Genomic DNA, 18,819 nt, shown 5'->3' on the forward strand with positions numbered 1-18,819 from the left:
AGGATCCTCTAACACAGGAATTTCCCACAAACTGAAGTGCCTACACTTAGGACCTATTACTTCTCAGTTATCTTTTTAGTGGTGTCTCACTGAATGATGTATTACAACTGTGTTTCATTTGGAGTTTTCTGCCTATGCTCTGTCAACCCCAATTACCAACTTAGTTGAGGCTGGATTAGATTGCTTGGTTCACTTGCCGTATTCTCTCCAGGAGTGGGATCCACGTGACTTTTAGTCCTCTACCTCAGAGCCCTGAGTCATCAATGACCACCCCGTTCAGTTTCCTCAGTCTCCTCCCTGGATGGGGTCCCTGCATGGAGCTCAGTGTGCATGTGGCTTCACCACTTTTCCCGACTCATGTTGCATACCTGTTGTATTGAACGTTATCGTGTTAGTCTTGTCCATAGGCGTGGAGTGGAGGGAAAGTCTTGGGGAGGGGGTAGAGCCTTGATCTTCATCTAGGTTTCTTTTATCTGGAGAAAGAGAACACTTTTAAACTATGTAATGCTTAGACCTGAAAGGCAAACTGCCTACCAAGGTAAGGTTATAGCTTCCATGACAGATCTACTTGGAACTCACAGGTCAAGGGAGCTCCCGAAACACAAGCTTTCTTCTAGGGTCTGGGGTTGCTTCCCTCAGGACAAGCACCAGAACTGGCACAGTGCTGGCAAGCCCAGTCCCTCTCAGCCTGAAGCACCAAAGCTCCCCGCCCCCAGCCCAGGAGAGAGGCAGCAGAGGGGATACAGCTCTCCAAAGGGATCTGAAAGCCACGTTCTCACTTTGCGGAAGGAACTTAGTGAATAGGTGATTGTTTGAGAAGATATTAACTAAACGGTCTTACCTTACTAAATTCCCAGACGTTATCATAGATGCCTTAAAGACTTTCGTTGGAAGATCATTGCCTGTACAGTTCCTTTTTTGTATGGCATAAATGATATATTAACCTGTTACAACTGACAACATGGTTTTCTGTAGCCAGGGAGTCTTGAATTGGCAGACTGCTGTGGCTCAGTGACTTACTGTGTTGGCTCATGTGTGGAGCTGGCTGTGACCGCGACATACCTGATGGGGCATGCTGTGATACCAGTGGGGAGGCAGGAGCTGGGCAGAACCTGCAGGCACACGTTTGGCTTCCAAACCGCTGAGCTAGTGCTCAGTGTGGGATGGCAGCATCACAGAGGACCATGGCGCTTTTCAGCATTGTTTCTTTGGAGTCCATGTAATGGAATGTATTTTTCAAATATTGGTATTTGCATTTTCTGTAACAAATCCTTATAATAAAATGAGCTGAAATCGTGCATTTACAGTGGCAGCTTTAATGAGACATTTGTAGTTACTTCTAATGCAGAAGTATCAATAAGCAAACAAAGCAAAGAGAAAGACTCCTGACGTGACAAATGTCTTTAACACTCTAACAAAGTCAGAATTCCAACATATTTCTGAAACACACCGTTGACAGCAGTCAAAAAGTCGCTATTTTAGGCATACTGAGCAGCTACCTGGATTGATGGTGCTCCTGGCCCAGACAGCTCCCGGTGACCTGTGTGATCACTGATGCTCTCCAAGTGACGCTGGATGTCCCCTCAGATGCCATTAGGAACAACTCAAGAGGGTCTACCCTTGGTGAGCTCTCCGATGGTCCAGGTTTGAAGGCACAGTGGGCTTCAGAGACTGCTACTGTAGTCTTAGGGGCTTGCAAAGGAAAATCTCATGGTCCATAAAGCCCCTGTACAGATCAGACTAATCTCGTGGCTCACTTGGCACTCATGTTCTGGATCTAACAAACACAGTCCCTTTCTTTACCTGTCTTCCCTGTTGCTTACCCGTTGTTCACACCAGCTTTTAGGCTATCTCATCGTCCTGTGGCTTTTCTCCACAGTTGACAGACACTGGTAAGTGCGTCCACATAGCCATCCTTTGAGGCGAACAGTGCTTAGCACCCTGTTGCTGGCCGTAATGTGCCATGTAAATAGGAGCCACGCCCAGTGAGGGGACAGCATGGGGTTTTAGTTCTGATTTGTCATTGAAGAGCTGACAGTATTGGGCAAGTTTCATAATTCTTGTGACTTACTTTCCGTATCTAGAAAAGGTAAGTGACCATGGTCCTTCCCATCTCACAAGGTTGCCTTGAGGAAGGTGATCAATAATATGTCTTTCCTCTGATCCAAGGGCGCAAATTCTGGTACACAGCCCAGGGTCCCCTCTAGGGAGGGCTGACAATCGGAAATGCCCGAGGGTGGGAGCTCTGCCTGGGTAGTCCTCTGCGAGGCACTCAGATTTCTGAGCAGACACAGCCCCAGCCTGTTCATGGGGCCTAGCTTTTCAGTTACAGCTTGTTCCAGGGCAAGGCAAGCAAGGAGTCGGGGTGACGGTCTGATCTGGCTCCCTCGGTTTTGCCGTCATACAGTGATTGAGCTTTGACCAAAAATTCCCAGATTCTTCACTCTTAGTTCTGTTCATAGAAATATGAAATATTGGAACTAAAAGGCAGATGTTAAGATTTTCATCAAGATGTTGAAGGACACCAGGCCTACCACATAGCTGCCCCACCTTTGCTTTAACACTGCTTGTTTGTGTGGCTGAGGGGAGATCTGGATAAAAACCTTGGCCTTGTCACATGATGGCCATTGTAGCTATTAGGAGGGAGTAGTATTTATGTCCTCCCGCCGCCACGGGCCATACAATGGAACCTCTCAAGGCTGGCATAGAGGCTGAATGAGAACACGATACTCCCTGCACAGGGCCTGGTGCAGCAGAGTTGCCCAACATGCACTTGTTTTCTTGTCCACTGTCCCCTGCCAGCAAGTAACTACATGCTCAAAAGGGGCTGAATTCAGGGAGGGACTGCGTTCTTACTCCTTCACAGTTTTGTCCAGGGCCGTGTCTTCTGGAGAAAGGTATTTCCTCAGTGACCACCAGCTTCTTGGGGCTGACCTACTACCCTGACATGAGGGAGGCTCTTTACTATAAAGTGGCTAGAACCAAAAAGGAAGTGAATTCTCAGTGAACAAGGAACTGTGCAGGTTCCTGAGACTGGCTGAGCTTTTTCTGGAGCCTAGCTGTAGGGGTGTTGCTTCAGTCAGAGGTCAGGTACCTTCCAGGTTCCTCCTAGAATGGAATGGCTGGGATGACTATCTTGTTTTGCAACCCTCCCCCCAACCCCAAGTTTGTTTTTGGAAGGGTCTGAACATCTCTGGCCCTGACCCTCCACTATCCCTGTATCCTTACCCCAAGAGTGGACTCTAGATGCTCTAGCCAGGGGTCTACTCTACCATACTGTAAACTTGAGGTCGGCAGCCTCCTGCCTCCCACCCTCAACACAATGCCCATCACAGAGTAGGTACTTGGTAGGTATTTGCTGAGTTACTAAAGGAGGAACCAGAGCAGGGAGTGACTAGTTCCCAGTTAGCCTGGAGTTGAGGGCTATTTCCAGGTGACAGAGAAGCCTCGTGTACTGAGTTCAAGGGCTGCCTGGAACTCAGAACAAGGTCCTAATTTCAGCTCTCCTTTCTGTTCACCCCTATTCCAGGGAGGGCAGAGACATTCAGAAATAGGAGTAAAACAGCACTAAATCAGGAGTTAGAACCTTGAGTTCTAGACTCAGCTCCATTGCTTTGTGACCTTGGGCAGGTCACTTAAGTCCTTTGAGCCTCCATAGCTGCACCTCTAAAATAAGAACTAACTGCACACTGACCACACGGTTGGCACTATGGATGCTGGGGGTACAAAGCTGAGTGCCCTGGGAACCTGCAGTCCAGTGAGAGGTCGAAGAGGAAATGAACGTTACAGTATACTGAGATACGTGTCATTTTAGGAGTTGGCACAAGGTGCGACGGGAACTGAGGCCCAGCTGCTGGGCCACTGGTTAATGAAGGCTCCCAAGAGGTGCTGACTGAGCCAAGTTTTGAAGAAATAAGAGGTGGACAAATTGAGTGGAGGAAGAGGTATCATTCCAGGCAGAAGGAATGCAGGGATGATGCAGTGAGATGGCAGCTGGAGGGAGGGTGGGTGTGGGAGCCAGAGCCGGTGGGAGACACAGAGGCTAAGGAGGATGGACTGTAGAAGCGCTGTATGTGCCAAGCTGCTGAGGTTAACCCTTGATCTTTACAGACATGGAGAGCCACTGAGCCAGGGAATGCCACGAGCACTAAGATGACGACTCTGGCAGCAGTGTGTAGGATGGCTGGAGGCGGTGAAATGGGAGGCAGGTTGTATGGTTATATTCCTGCAGTAACCGGGTGAGAAACGGAGGCCTAAACCAGAGGAGCAGCACAAGGAGTAGTGAAGAGAGGATGGGCAGGAGAGAGTTCAGGAGGTAGAATTGCCAGGCTTGGACACTGGTTGCGGGGAAGGGGAGAGGAGAGGAAGGAGCTGCTATAATTCTTACTTGGTGTGACTGGGTGTGGATGGGGGTGCCAGTGCTAGAAGAATCATGGGAAAGGAAGGTGAAGATGGAATGCCAGAAACGAGGAGTTTGAGGGGCACTGCCTAGACAGGAGATACAGGTTTGGCAATCTTAAGCTGTGGCTGGAGCAAGAGAAGAGCAATGAGCAGCAGATCACAGAGGAGGGGCAGCTTTCATGGAGACTGAGAAGGAACGGCCAGAGGCAGAAAAGGGAAATAGAAAGAAGCGAAGAGCTGATTTCATGTGGGAACCTCATGGGTAACCGTGTCCAAAGTGACAACGGTCCATGTAGGTAAGAATTGAATGTGAACACGCCAATATAGAATTTATCCTGCTTTTGGGCACAGAGAAGGGCAGAAACCAGGCAGCTATGTTGCATAGCAAATGGGGGTGAAAAGCAAAGACTGAGTATAAGCAGCTTTTTCAAGGCACTTGGCTGTGACAGGAAGTAGATATGGTAGCTACGTCAGAACTGGTGTTGATGGAGTATTTTGTTTACGATGTGAAGAAAGTGGGCCCATTTACTGCATACTTAGGAGGAAGAGCCAGGAGGCTGGGAGAGGTTAAAGGGACAAGGAGGGGCAGATGAGGGAGATCTGGGGTGGCAAAAGGAGCCAAGAGCAGCCCAGGTGTGGGGACTCACTGTGTCCAGTAAGGGCAGTCAGCCGTGAGTCTGCCAGGGAAGGGGAGACAGCCTCCATATAAAGGAGAGGGAAATAAAGAGAGAAAGGAAGAATAGAGGAGGTTTAGAAACATAGTTGAGGGGACTGGGAAAAGGAGTTGAGGCAAAGCCTCAGGAGAGACCACGAGCCTGAGATAGCACCACTCTTCGTTTCCTTAAATGTAAGGTAAACACACCTTACTCCCATCTATGAAGTAAAGGGTATGAAATTTGTCAAATGTAGTAGACTACAGATGACCATGGACATACAACCCACTGGACGGCTTGCAAGCCAGGCTACCATTAAGTCGGGACTGCGTGGATTAACATTTACGTCCTTGCCCAAACCCTGATGTTATGCTACTGTGTCAGGGGCTGTGAAACTACCTTTGGCTCAAAATGCAGACTTTTCCCTTAGAAAACACACCACACCTGATTTGAAGTGTTTCAAAGCCAGACAGTATCCTCGCTTTAAATTGTTGCTTTGTTCGGAAGCGCCTGGATTTGCCGCATCCATATAAGCAAAAGGTTTCCCGTTTCCAGAACTGCCTATCACTATCCACCACTCATCGTATTGGCCCAGCTCTAAACAACAAGCTTGCCGTAGGGTGAAGTCAGGGCTCCCAAGTTCAGCCAGTGGGGAACCTGGGACAGACACTGTCTAATCTGTATGGCTGTCTGAAATGTGTCTGCTCAGACTCGTCAGGGAATTATGAAGTCTCTTTTTGCTAGTGCCCCAGATGCCCTGACAGGGTTGGGAAAGGCTGAGGTGCAGGCAGGACCCAGGACTGCTGGCAACTGATCCACGCAACCCGGGGGCCCACGGAAATGGGGCTGTTGGAACCGAGAGCCCTTTTGCTTGTTTGTCAAGTTAGTTTTGAGTTGGTCGTATTTGTGCACATTGATATCTGAGGAGTCTGAAGGAAGATGGTACAAGTATCCAGGGAAATAGTGGCAGAAACCGGCTGACCAGTACTAGACTAGGCAAGTCACTGAGCTCTAGCCTCAGTCACCAGAAGGGTGAGGGGGACAAGAGTCACAGTTGCAGAGTGTGGGCCAGAGTCCTTCCAGGCCCCCTTGTCTCATGTCAGGAGCCATCCTAGGGAACGTGGGGGTTAAGAGCCTATTAGGGTTCTGGGTAGGGTTCAAGTGTATTATCAACATATATGGCAACCACTTAGGGTGGGAAGGAGCATGAGGTGGCCAGGGATGGGCAGCCTGGGTATTCCCTCAAGTTGGGGTGATCCAAGTCCCCGTGATTTCTGTGCAAAGGGTTGTCCGGCAGCTGGTCACTAGGGGGGCCAGTTGTTCTCACACACACACACTGGGGCTCCTTGGCACCTGGCTTAAACAGCTTCCTGGGGACGCCAATCCAGTCTCTGCTCACACCTCCACTAAGGATAGAAGGAAAGAGGATTTCTTAACAGCATGCACTCACGAGTCTCTGAGAAGGGGAGAGGAGGAAGCACCGAGCCAGGCCTCAGGAAAAGCAGCAGCCATTCTACTTCCTGTCTTGGGGCTTTCTCTGGGCAGTGGTCTGCAGCGCTCAACCTGGGCTTCCGTGCTTTCTCCTAACTCCTCTAGCACCCCCTGCACGCACCACTGCCACCTTCTCCCCCAGCCCCTGCCCCGCCCCTTCCCAGTAGGCAGCACCACGTCCTGCACTGGTGTTAGCAGTTCCCCTCACCGCCCTATGAGCTTCTCAAAAGCTGCGCCTAAGTCAGAGTCTTTCTCCTTTCCCCACTACATCCCTGCCCAGGTTCAGTCTTGATCTTAGGGTCTGGGGCCCATCTGGCCTTGGCCTGGGGTGTAGTTGCAGGCTGTCCTGCCCCGTGCAGAGATCCAGTCCTTGATGTTGCCAGGTTTCAGAGATGGAGGACTCAGCCGTGGCCCAAAATAGCCTGAGCAACCTCCTGGTCCTGACCTCATCTCGGGGTACTGAGTTCATCAGCCACGGTCTCACAGGCCTTGCAAAATGAAAATAAGACTCTTGGAATTGATGCTCCATGTAGTTTCCAGCTGGGGCCAGGACCACTCATGTCAGAGAAACTCTGTTACCTGGTTAGAAACCCTCCCACTTGGAGCTTACCCAGGAGGACGGCTGGTTCCTCCAGCCACACATCCCATCATCAGTATGCCTGACTCCACACCAGGCTACGAACTGAATGACACTTGCTCCCTACCTTCAGGGATTCTTTCTCCCAGGCTGATGGGAGACACACACAGGTAAGTGGAAAACAACAAACTGGCCCGAGGCACTGGCATAGGGATAGGGCCATTCAGCTCACTGGGGTGGGTTTGGAGAGTTTTCTGGGGACGGCAGAGTACACACCACTCAGAAACAGGAGGGGTCAATCGGACAGAGATGAGGGCTGAGGGGAAGGAGAGGGAGGCAGGATACCCAAGGAAGGGAGCAGAGGCAAGCACCTAAATGCACACAGGCCTCTGGTACCACCTACAGAAAGCAGTGCTAAGGCCACCTGTATTTCTGTCCTAGCAAGGCCTGCCTTGGTCCTAACGCCTACCTCTGTCTACCTCTACGTAGCCAAGCCAGTTCTCACAGCGCCCCCGCCCCAACTTTTCTTGGGCCATGCTGGCCCTGGAGAAGCTATTGCTCTTCAAAATTGGTGGGCCAGAAGAGATGAGGCTTTTCTTCCTGCTAGCTTCACTCCCTTCCCTGAATGAAAGCAGAGGAAACGTGTGACAGATACAGGAGCTAGGCCTAGATAAAGCTGGCAGCTTTGGCTGTTTGCTCTTGGCTGTTTGTCCAAACAATGAATCAGCCTCAAGGAGAATGATAAGGTATGGCCCATCCCTGCTGAAAGAGGCGGGTCTCCAGTTTAGCAATTTAGAGAAACGCCACTTCTCCTTAATTCAGCCTGAGCAGAGGTTTCCCTGCCCCTCCTCCGTGAGAGCTGGGCTCTTACTTCCAGGCCCTTGAAGCTGGGGATGTTTGTCTAGTTTCTGTCTTCCTTTATCCTGTTCCCAGAGCTAAAGGAGATCTGAGGGACTCAAGTTGCAGTTTGAGTCCAGGCTGGCCTGAGGATTGAAGCAGGAAAAAATTTTTTTTTTTTTTTTCAGCTTCCCAAACTAACCTGGAATAATCCCCGTGGCATCATTTCTAACCTGGCTCATCTCATCCATCTAGCCTGTATCCCTTGCAGTCAGGCTGGAGGTACTCAGAATTGGCAGTTTTCAGACCACCTCGGGGCATCGCTGCAAGCACCCCTCTTCCCCCGAGCCTCTCTCCTGTCAGCAGGAATGATTTGTGCTGACAAGGAGGAGGCCGAGGCCCTGGGAGAAGCAGTACTTCTACCTTCTTGTTCCCAGGCCAGGGTTTCTTCAGCAGTCTTTGGGGAATAAAAAAATAAACAAGATGCCAGGTCTCAACCGTAACATTCTCAGTTAGGTGTCTGAAGTGACGGCCCACCGTCAGTCATTTTTAAAATTCCCCAGAAGATTCTAGTACGCTGCCACAGCTGAGAATCACTACACCAGAGCGTGCGCATTGTGAGAGCGCTTCTCTGGGTCACCAGCTTGTGGCTTCACTGGACAGCGCACCCAGGATGACCAGGAGTCAGATTTGGGAGAGAGAAGGAGAGACACAGGAGGGAAGCCCATGTACCTCTTTTGGGAACACCAGAATCGGCTGCCCCTGGTTGAGCTCCACTCAGCGTTGCACGGCGGAAACTTCTGCTTCTCCTTTATTTCCTGTTTACTTGCCTCCAAGCCTTTGATGATCATGGCTTCTACCAGGGTCAGTGCTGGGGTCGGGAGCCCATCCTCTCCGTAGAACCTTCCGATCACCTTTCCTGTGGTAACAGGAACGCTGATGTCAGAGTAACAGTGGGAGTGAGGCATGAACAGATGCTTAGCTTCTTAAGGAGTCGTAGGGAAGCTCAAGTTCCCAGGGTTTCTGCTCCCGCCTTAGGCTCTACAGTAGTCTGCTGGGTGCTTATTTATTAAGACCTCACATTGAAGGGACTTCCGGTGCCTTCTGTTCCAACCTCTCTCAACATCTAACGAGATCCCAGATAGGAGCATCCCTGTTCTAGAGTCCTCTAGCATGGAAATTACAGAAGCCTTCTGACTTCCCGACACTGGTTCCCTGAGGGAGGAACCATGAGCGATTCATTTCTCAATCCTCCATCGTGCTTGGGGCACACAGTAGGTATTTAATAAATGCTTGATGAATTAATGGCTTATTGGCTAACATTTTTCTGGCTCAATTCCTGCCAACATTGAATTGCTTTGTCTCATATAACTATAAATAAGCCAATTACTGAGCATTTGCCAGGCACTATGCTACCACTTCACTAAAATTTTTTTAAATCTTCATGACAATGCTATGACAGAGAAACCAGTGTTCCCATGTTCACAGCAATGAGACCGGGAGACCGGAAACTCGTGGCCATTCACGAAGCCTGTAAGTGGTGGGATCCAAGCCCATGCTCTCGCCTCCATCACTCCCCTTCAGCTCAAACCTTCCGTGGACGTGAGTGAGTGGAAACTGACTTTAATTTACACTTGCTTCCCTGCCCCCAGCCCCCCTAAATCTGTGTCAGAATTTTCAAAGGTCTAAGCTATGGCAGGGAAACCCTGGTGGCGTAGTGGTTAAGTGTGACGGCTGCTAACCAGAAGGTTGGCAGTTCGAATTTACCCGGCGCTCCTTGGAAACTCTATGGGGCAGTTCTACTGTCCTATAGGGTTGCTATGAGTCAGAATTGACTCGATGGCATTGGGCTGGGTTATGCTATGGCAGTAGCCAGCAAGTGGTCCACCAGAGCAAAAAAGGGATCAGTTCTGCTTTGCTGCAGGGACTTTTCATCTCCAAGTCCTGAGGTGCAACTCGCCTTCACAGGCAGCACCTGTCACAAGACAAGAGCAGCAGCTGAAAGCACTTCTGGGTGGTGCAACCAAGTCAGAGGCAGCTATGCATACCAGTACCCAGCTGTGTGGCTCCCTACCTCTACAGCCTCTAAGAACTGGCTCTAACTTAGATTCCAATGGCACTTAGGTTCAGCGTGTTCAGTCTCTCACGTCCAGCTCCCTATCCCGACTTTCCTGATTCTACTTACGTCACCCCTGGCCTCTTATCCAGATGAGGAGCCTTAGATCTAACTCCTCCTTTTTCATATTTAACCCATGAACAAATTAACAAATCTCGTCAGCCCTGCTTCTAAAACATCCTGATTCTGTCTGTTCCCTTCCATTTCCACTGTTATCACCTCAGCCAAACCATGGGCTTACCACAAGTCTCTCTACTTTAGCTCATGCCTTCCTACAGTTCCTTCTCCACAAATCAGCTAAAGTGATCTTTTTAAAACATGAATCATTTCAAGTCACCTCTATGCCTGCTTAAAACCCTCCAATGGCTTCTTAAAGCACTTGGATAAAATACAAACTTCATATCAAGGCCTCCAAGGCCTAAGTGATTGGACTTTTGTTTGCTTCTTCAACCTCTTCTCAAGCCACTGCCTCCATCACTTACTGCAGGCTCCAGCACACTGGCTTCTTTTCTAGCCACTGCCACGTTCGGCTGTTTCCCATCTCAGGCACTGCTGTTCCCTCTGCTTCAGATATTCCTTTCCCTGTATGGCTGGCTCCCTCTCACCATGCAGGTCTCAGCTTAACTATCATCTCCCCTACGAGTCCTCCCCTAACCATCTGCTCTGAAGGTGCCTCACCCCACCCCCGCAACACTCCTCACCTCAGTTTTATGTATAGCCCTCTCTGGTATCATCTGATCTTTTTACTTGTTGATGTCTCTCCTCACCAGTGAGGCCCCAGAACTCAAAACAGCTTTTGTACCGAGTATTCATTTTAAATACTTATTAAACGCATACATGAATGGACCAGAGCCCGAGTCACAGGCCTGCACAGGACATTCCATTACACCGAGGCTCTGTACTACATGGTAACAAGCCCGACTTGGCAGGTTTTAGACATAAGACCCCAAAAGAGAATAGCAGTAGTACAGGCAGCAGAGAAAAATTTCTAGAAGCTGTGTCCTGAGAATGGTGGTCACCACTGGATGGGTCTCCATGCCAATGCTGCACCCAGAACACAACAAAAGACAACGTGGTTTCTATCAAGGTCTGGCCATGTGGCTGCCAAGATAGCTTCCTGGACATCTTCAATTAGTAACGAACCCTTATAATAAAACTTCATCCCCTGACATGTCCTGAGGGTTCTCCCCTTCTTACAGAATGAGCAAACAGATGGCAGGAACTATCTTCAACTCACCCCTGATCCCATGAGGGCCCAAACCATAACTTAGTCATAGTAAACATTCAAATACATCCCGACTGACCAAAATCCTTCTGAGGCATTTCCGACCATACGGCCCTACACCAAAACCACCCCTACACACCCCCCCCGCATTAATACTATCCAATGAAAACTAGTTCACTCATCTCACCAAACGCAGCACGAACCATTCTAGTTTGCTCCCCAAATCGCACTATGATGTGTTTGGTCTGGTATCCTTTGCCCGCTCACAGAACTCCCTTCTTACTTCTTTGTGCTGGGCTTTCTGTTCCTTATTAATCCAGTAATGTCTCAACCTTGGTTTGGCAGCCTCATGGGGAATAGGGGGAACCAAGCCCTCTGAAGGGCAGATAGACAGCTCAAAGTCAGTTCCTTCGATGGCGGACATGATTGTGGCATGAGGACTGATCTGGGGGAGGCTGAGTGAAAACAAAGGAGGGTGTGCTGCAGGTTGGGGTGACAAGGGCCAGCAATGGAGTGGGGCTTTGTAAACAGAAAGGCACAAACTTTAGATGGTAGAGAAAAAGCCTGGACCACTTGGATGTGGAAGCACAGGAGTTACTAAAAACGCCAAGGTCCTCAGAAAAGGCAACTCGAGACGTAATGGCAGAAACAGACATTCACAGGCGTTAGGAGAAGAGAAAGAACTCTTCAAGTTTGGGCCTGTTCCAATGGTGAAGTGACAATGATGTTCCACAGGAAGTTAGCTATGTCCGAGTGGGGCTCCAGTGAGAGGTCAGAGCTGCGGAGAGATGGAGAAAAGGGCCCAACCATCCCAGCTTTCCATGTCTGCAAAGCAACCTAGGGTTCTATGTCTTTAACATTTCTCTAGGACATTGTTAGGTGTCTTCCCATTTCGGGGGTGAGTTCCTTCATGTCTCACGAGTAAGTAGCAAGTACAGTGCCCCACACAGCTGGCTTTAACAAATGTTTGATTGGCATCATTGTCTTCCACCTGGGAGACAACTGATTGAGAATGGACACAGGTTAATTTTTGTCTCCCTCAGGACAAAAGAAATTTGTCAAAACTGCACACGAATTTAGGTCTCAGTGCTTCTTGGCTGTGTGGTGAAGCCAGTTGCCTGGTTCACAGTGAGACAGGAAAGCTGCCCTCCAGGAGCTGGTGGTTCAAATGGCGTGGGCAACCACTGGCTTTGGGGCAACAGAGGCCAGAGCGAATGTCCTGCTGATTCTCTCCCAAGAAGAAGAGTGAGGGAAGCAGGTGTCCCATCCACCTACCTCTGAGGCTCATTGCCACACTAACAACCAAAGTTTAAGGTGAAAAGTTCATGGCTATTTTTCAGATTTTAACCTTGAGCCCAATCCTCAAGGAAACTCAGCCCTTTAAAAAAAAAAAAAACGAGACAACCAAATGAAGTCTACGGAAATGACCTGTGGACTACCTACCAACGAATTTGTAATTCTTCTCATAGAATGAAAGCCAATTTTGAAGGGTCAGCATATCAGAAAATGACAAGTCAGATACATCATCGACCAGGCCTGCTTCAGAGTAGTCCCCAGTTACAAATGCTCTGGACGCATCTCGGCCTGTAGGAGAGAAGTTCCCAATGGATTAGGTTGTAAATCACCAACAAGGTACCAACTCAGGAATTTCATAAACATCTCCTGAAAACTCAAGATCTGCACCCTCAGGCAAAGCTAATCCCCCCACTCTCTGACAGATGCTCCTGGATCTTGAACACATCTCTTCAGCATGTCACGCTCCTCCCTTCTCTATCAGCAGCTTTTAACACAGCTGACCACTTCCCTTGGCTTCCATGACACCATACTCTTGGTTTTCCTCCTACCTCACTAGCTCCTCCTTTTCTACCAGCCTCGGGGGGTCAATTCTTGTCCACCTGCTCTGCTCTATCCACACCCTCTCACTTGACAATCTCACCTACTCCCATGGTTATACCACCACTACACCAAAGCCTGCCAAATCTATCTTTAGCTCAGACTTCTCTTGCATTCTAGACCTGAATGTCTGTCTACTCAACATCATTTAGATGTCTAACAGACATCACAAGTTTAAAACGTCCACACTGAACTAATGGTCACCACCACCCCCAGCCCCATTAAACCTGTATCTACTTCAGCTTTCTCTACGTCAGTAAATTTTATCCAGTTGCTCAATCTAAAAATGAGGTCCTTGATACCGCCTTCATCCCCACATCCAATCAATTCCCAAGTCCTATATTTTCTTGCTAAATAGTTCTTAAATCAGTCTACCTGGCTCCATCTTTGCTCCCACTAGCCAAGCTGCCATCATCTCTCATGTGAACTGCTACAGCAGGCTCCTAATGGGCCTCCCTACCTTCATTCTTGCCCCACTCATCTATTCTCCATTCAACACTTAGACTATCTTTTTTTAAAATAATTTACTTTGTTGTTAATATACACAGCAAAAACACAGACCAATTCAGGTTTCTATACATACATTTCAGTGACACTGATTCCATTCTTCGAATTGTGCAACCATTCTCACCCTTAGAATGATATTTTAAACAAAAACTGATCACATCATTCTCCTGCTTAAAAATCTCAGTGGCTTCTCTTTGCCCTATGACAATGACCAAATTCCTTAACATGTCATTCAGCACCCTGCACCAACCTCCCGAAGCCACTTTCTTCACTGTTCACTCTGTTCTAGCCAGGCTTCACTTCTTCAGTTACTTCTACTGCCAAGTTCCTTCCCACTTCAAGATCCTAGCACTTGCTGTTTTCTCTGCCCCCACCTCTTCACCTGGCTATCTCCTACTCCTACTGGCCCTCCAGGTTCTTCAGGACAGCTTTCTCAGTGAAGCCCCTCTCCTAATCCCCCACTGTGCTTCCTCTCTCCCAGCCCTTCCCCCCCACGAGGTTAGAGCCAGTACTTTTTCCTTTTAACACTCCTCTCATTAATTGTTTGTGTGATAACTACTTAATGTCTGTCTTTTCTACTAGTCTGTAAATTTCATCAGGGCAGAGAACACACCAAACTCAATGTTGATTTCTCAGTGTCTGGTACAGTGCCTGATCTTTAATAAATGCCCAATAAACACTGACTGAGTGAAACACATACATGATAGTCAACTGATTTTCAACAAGGGTGCCAAGACAATTCAATAAAGGAAAGAATAGTCTTTTCAACAAACGGTGCTGGGATAAATGAACAGTCACATGCAAGGGAATGAAATTGGACCTGTATCTTACACCATACATAAAAATTAGCTTTAAAAAAAGTCAGTGACCTAAATGTATGAGCTAAAATTATAAAACTCACAGAAAAAAACTTAGGTATAAATCTTCATGACCTTGGATTAGGTAACGGTTTCTTAGACATGACACCAAAAATACGAAAAGCAGCCACAGGAAAAAAATAGGTAAATTGGACTTCATCAAAATTAGACACTTTGTGCTTCAAAGGACACGAGCAGGAACGTGAAAAAACAACTCATAGAATGGGAGAATATATTTGTAAATCATATATCTAATAATGGTCTAGTAAATAGAATATAGACAGAACTCTTACAACTAAACAATAAAAAGACAACCCAATTTAAAAATGGGCAAAGGATTTGGGTAGTACATCAAAGATTACAAATAGCAGTAAGTACATGAAAAGATGTTCACATCATTAGTCAATAAACCAAAAAAAACCAAACCCACTGCTTTCAAGTTGATTCTGACTCATAGTGACTCACAGAGCAGAACAGAACTGTCCCATAGGGACAGTAATCTTTACAGTAATCTTTCTGTAAATCTTTACGGAAGCAGACTGCCGCATCTTTCTCCCACAGAGTGGACTAGTGGGTTCGAGCCACTGACCTTATAGTTAGCAGCCAAGCACTTTAACCACTTTGCCACCAGGGCTCCTCATTAGTCAATACAAAACCCGTTGCCACTGAGTCGTTTCTGACTCATAGCGACCCTACAGGACAGAGGAGAACTGTCCCATAGGGTTTCCAAGGAGTGGCTGGTGGATTCAAACTGCTGACCTTCTCGGTTAGCAGCCAGAGCTCTTAACTACGGCACCACCAGGACTGCCCCATTAGTCGAGAGGGAGATACAAATAATCAAAATCATGACGAGATACTACTTCAAACCCACTAGAAAAGCTATAATAAAAAGGCAATAACAAACAGTGACAAGGATGTGGAAAGCATGGAGCCCTAACATATTGCTGGTGGGAATGTAAATGGTGCAGCTGCTTTGAAAAACCGTTCGTCAGTTTCTCAAGAAGGTCAGCAGTTACATGACGCAGCAAACTCCACTCCTAGGTATACATCTGATAACTGAAAACATATGTTCACACCAAAACTTGTAAACAAACGTTCGTAGCATTATTCATAATCACCTCAACGTGGAAATAACCCAAATGTCCATCAAACAGAGGATAAACAAAATATGGAATTTTTTTTTGACCAGAAAAAGAGATGAAAAGGAATGCTTCAACGTGGATGAACCTCGAAAACATTATACTAAGTGAAAGAAGCCAGATCCAAAAGGCTGCACGTATGACTCGGTGTGTCTGAGATGGCCGGGACAGGCAGGTCCGTAGAGAAAGCAGACCAGTGACTGCTCAGGAATTGGGGGAAGGGAGAATAGGCATTGACTACTAGTGGGCACAGGGTCTCTTCTTCGGGGGGATGCAGATGTTCTGGAGTGAGTGGTGGCGTTTGCACAGCTCTGACTAAAGACAAAATGAACTGTACGCTTTCGAAGGGTGGGTTTTCTGTTATGTGAATTACATCTACGTTAAATAATAGAAATATAGAACGAATAAATGAACACATCTGCTTCCCTGCCGGACTGTATGGGCAGTGTACAGCGTGTTACAGACATCTCTGATTCCCAGCCCCTGGCACAAGGCAGGCCATGTGGTGAACAGCTGCCCTCAGCCCATTCCAACTCACGGCGGCCCCGCTGTGTCAGAACAGCAGTATGCCCCACAGGGTTTTTAATGGTTGATTTTATTTTTCCTGGAAGTACATCACCACCAGTCCTTTTTCCTGCGGTGCCTCTGGGTGGCCTTGAACCTCAAACCTTCTGGTTAGCAGCCAAGTATTTTAATAGTTTATACCATCCAGGGATTCTGGCCACGTGGTCCAACCAAAAACCAAACCCGTTGCCGTCGAGTCAATTCCAACTCATAGTGACCCTATAGGACTGAGTAGAACTGCCCCACAGAGTTTCCAAGGAGCGCCTGGTGGCTTCTAACTGCTGACCTTTTGCCTTTTGGTTAGCAGCCGTAGCACTTAACCACTATGCCACCAGGGTTTCCTGGCCACATGGTAGTACTCGCTAGACACGGAATGAACTGCGGCACATAGGAACTCAGAGAGAAGAGGATGTTGTGAAATAAAATCACCCCAGAAATGAAAGGTTTTATACCCACATTTGCGCATGCAGCAGGATAGTGTGCCATAAAGCACCCTCAACTGGCAGGTAGAAAAACTCTTGATTCTAGTCTCAGCTATGCTTCTAACTCACTGTATTATTTGCCGTGGAGTCAATTCCGGCTCATGGCTATCCCATGTGATTGAAAACCACAAGGTTTTCAAGGCTGTGACCTTTCCGAAGCAGACTGCCAGCCCTGTCTTCCGAGGCACCTCTGGGTGAGTTCCAACTGCCAGGGACTCCTGTATAGCCCTGGCTAAGTCCCTTCCCCGGAAGGACTGTTTGAAGAGCTTAGCAAGACCAATTGGACTTAATTCCTTCTCTGGCAATGCTTCTATTTCTGAAGTTCTCCCCTGAGAGAGGAAAGTGACTTGTATTTAAGTGCCAAAGGCAGCTTCCAATTCCCTACGATGACCAGTGGAAAATGCGTATGTAATACCAGTCTAGTCACTGGCCCTAAGCTTGCTCTACATTTTTTCTTTTTTAAATTTGGAAGGTGGTCAGTGCCCCCTGCCTGCCAGGCTTGTCAGGCAACATCTCAAAGTAGTAGGCTGGTGGCCCTAGTCCAGGTACTGCCAGTACTTAGCCGTGAGGGCTTCAGGTGAATCACATCCTTCACTCCTCTCAGCTATAAATTCAAGGCTGCAGAATGACCTTCATTTGGCAAATGTTCTTCAGGCCTAACATGCACAGCTTTGTGCCAAGTATTGAGGGGGCTGCAGAGGTGACCAGACCCTGCACTAACTTCACAATCCTTTTTAAGGAAGGCAAGCAAGCGCATCTGTACTAGGGGCAAGAACGATTCAAATCAAATGTACCATTTTACGGGAAACTTGGGGCGGGGGAGCGGTGAGAGAGGGAGAGAAAGGTTATTTCGGATTGGGGCACACTGAAGAAACAATTGGAATTAGTTGGGGGAGCTCTGAGGGTAGGAGAAGGGTCTCATTCATTCCTGTGCCCTAAGAGCCCCAAAGAAGTCTGCATAAAAGTAGTTATCTGGAGCCTTCTGACGGCGGAAGGATAGCTAGTAGAGGCCGCAGTGTTTCTCGAATGCAAGTCACGCTGGGCGATGGGAAATGATAGGTTAAAACCAAAGGAAGAGAAGAAGAAAAAAAACAAACCCAGTGCCGTCGAGTCGATTCCGACTCATAGCGACCCTACGACAGAGTAGAACTGCCCCCTAGTTTCCAAAGAGCGCCTGGTGGATTCGAACTGCTGACCCTTTAGCTGGCAGCCGCAGCACTTAACCACTACGCCACCAGGGTGAAAGATGGCCACAGTCCCGTCACTGCAAGACACCAGCCGGGCCGGACGCGCCGGTCTAATGAATGTGTGTGTGTGTGTGTGTCGGGGGGAAGCAGATGAATGCATGAATGAATGAATGAACGACGCGGAGGCAGCAACTGGCCGGCGCCGAAGAACGCGAAGGCGTGGACAGCCTCGTGGGTACCTGCGAAGCCGCTATAGTGGGCCCCAGGTTCGTAGTGCCTCCGGCCAGAAGACACATCGTAGACGCGGCCGAGCAACGCCAGATAGAGGCCCGGGTCCCCTGGGCCGCCGCGGTAGCGGGCCAGCTCCTCGGCTATGAAAAGGCGGAAGCCAGGGCGAGGACTCCACCAGCCCATCAACCATGCTGTCACCACCGCCGCCGCCACTACGGCCAAGCCCAGCAAGAGCTCGCGCCCGTAGATCCTCAGCATTTAGGCAGTAGCCCCCACTCCGCACTTAGGAGGTTTCCGCCTCTCTAGCCACAACTAAGATGGTGGAGACGCCGGCCGTGACGTCACCGGCGCGACCCTCTCGCCCGTGTCCTCTTGACACCTAAGGGGCCAGCGGAAGACTGAAAAGAAGAAGTCTTTGGCGGGAAATTCATGCCCTGACTCCCACTCTTTCTCGCACTTTTTTAGCAAAGCTTGTGAAAGTGGAGGGATTCCGAGAACGTGGGACAGCGAAAGACCTTCTTGGCTTGCAGGTTGTCCGCCCCCAACAAAAATGGCGGCAAAGGAGGCCGCGGGAGGACGCTGACGTTACAACAGACACGCCCTCTTGGAAGTCAGGGTTCCACCCTTTGCTGCGGCTCTCCTCGCCTAGCTGTCGGCGG

At 48.7% G+C, this 18,819-nt stretch overlaps 1 protein-coding gene across 4 annotated transcripts; it reads right to left on the bottom strand.

Annotated features, from left to right (window-relative positions):
- Positions 1–1,380: 1,380 nt before the first annotated feature.
- On the bottom strand, positions 1,381–18,724 carry LOC126063092 (neuferricin). 4 transcript variants are annotated; one of them, XM_049861246.1, is made up of 5 exons: positions 18,169–18,724; positions 12,744–12,884; positions 8,692–8,878; positions 6,408–6,460; positions 1,381–3,108 (listed from the first exon to the last, which is right to left on the bottom strand). In XM_049861246.1, the coding sequence occupies exons 1-5, from the start codon at positions 18,416–18,418 to the stop codon at positions 3,080–3,082; spliced, it is 660 nt and encodes a 219-aa protein (XP_049717203.1). In that variant the 5' UTR covers positions 18,419–18,724; the 3' UTR covers positions 1,381–3,079. The 4 variants fall into 4 exon arrangements, with proteins under 4 accessions (XP_049717203.1, XP_049717201.1, XP_049717202.1 ...); XM_049861244.1 differs by having other exon boundaries at positions 1,381–6,460; XM_049861245.1 differs by lacking the exon at positions 6,408–6,460 and having other exon boundaries at positions 1,381–2,452; positions 18,169–18,721.
- Positions 18,725–18,819: the final 95 nt, after the last annotated feature.

This window comes from Elephas maximus, chromosome 19 (genome assembly GCF_024166365.1).
Source record: "Elephas maximus indicus isolate mEleMax1 chromosome 19, mEleMax1 primary haplotype, whole genome shotgun sequence".
NCBI lineage: Eukaryota > Metazoa > Chordata > Mammalia > Proboscidea > Elephantidae > Elephas > Elephas maximus.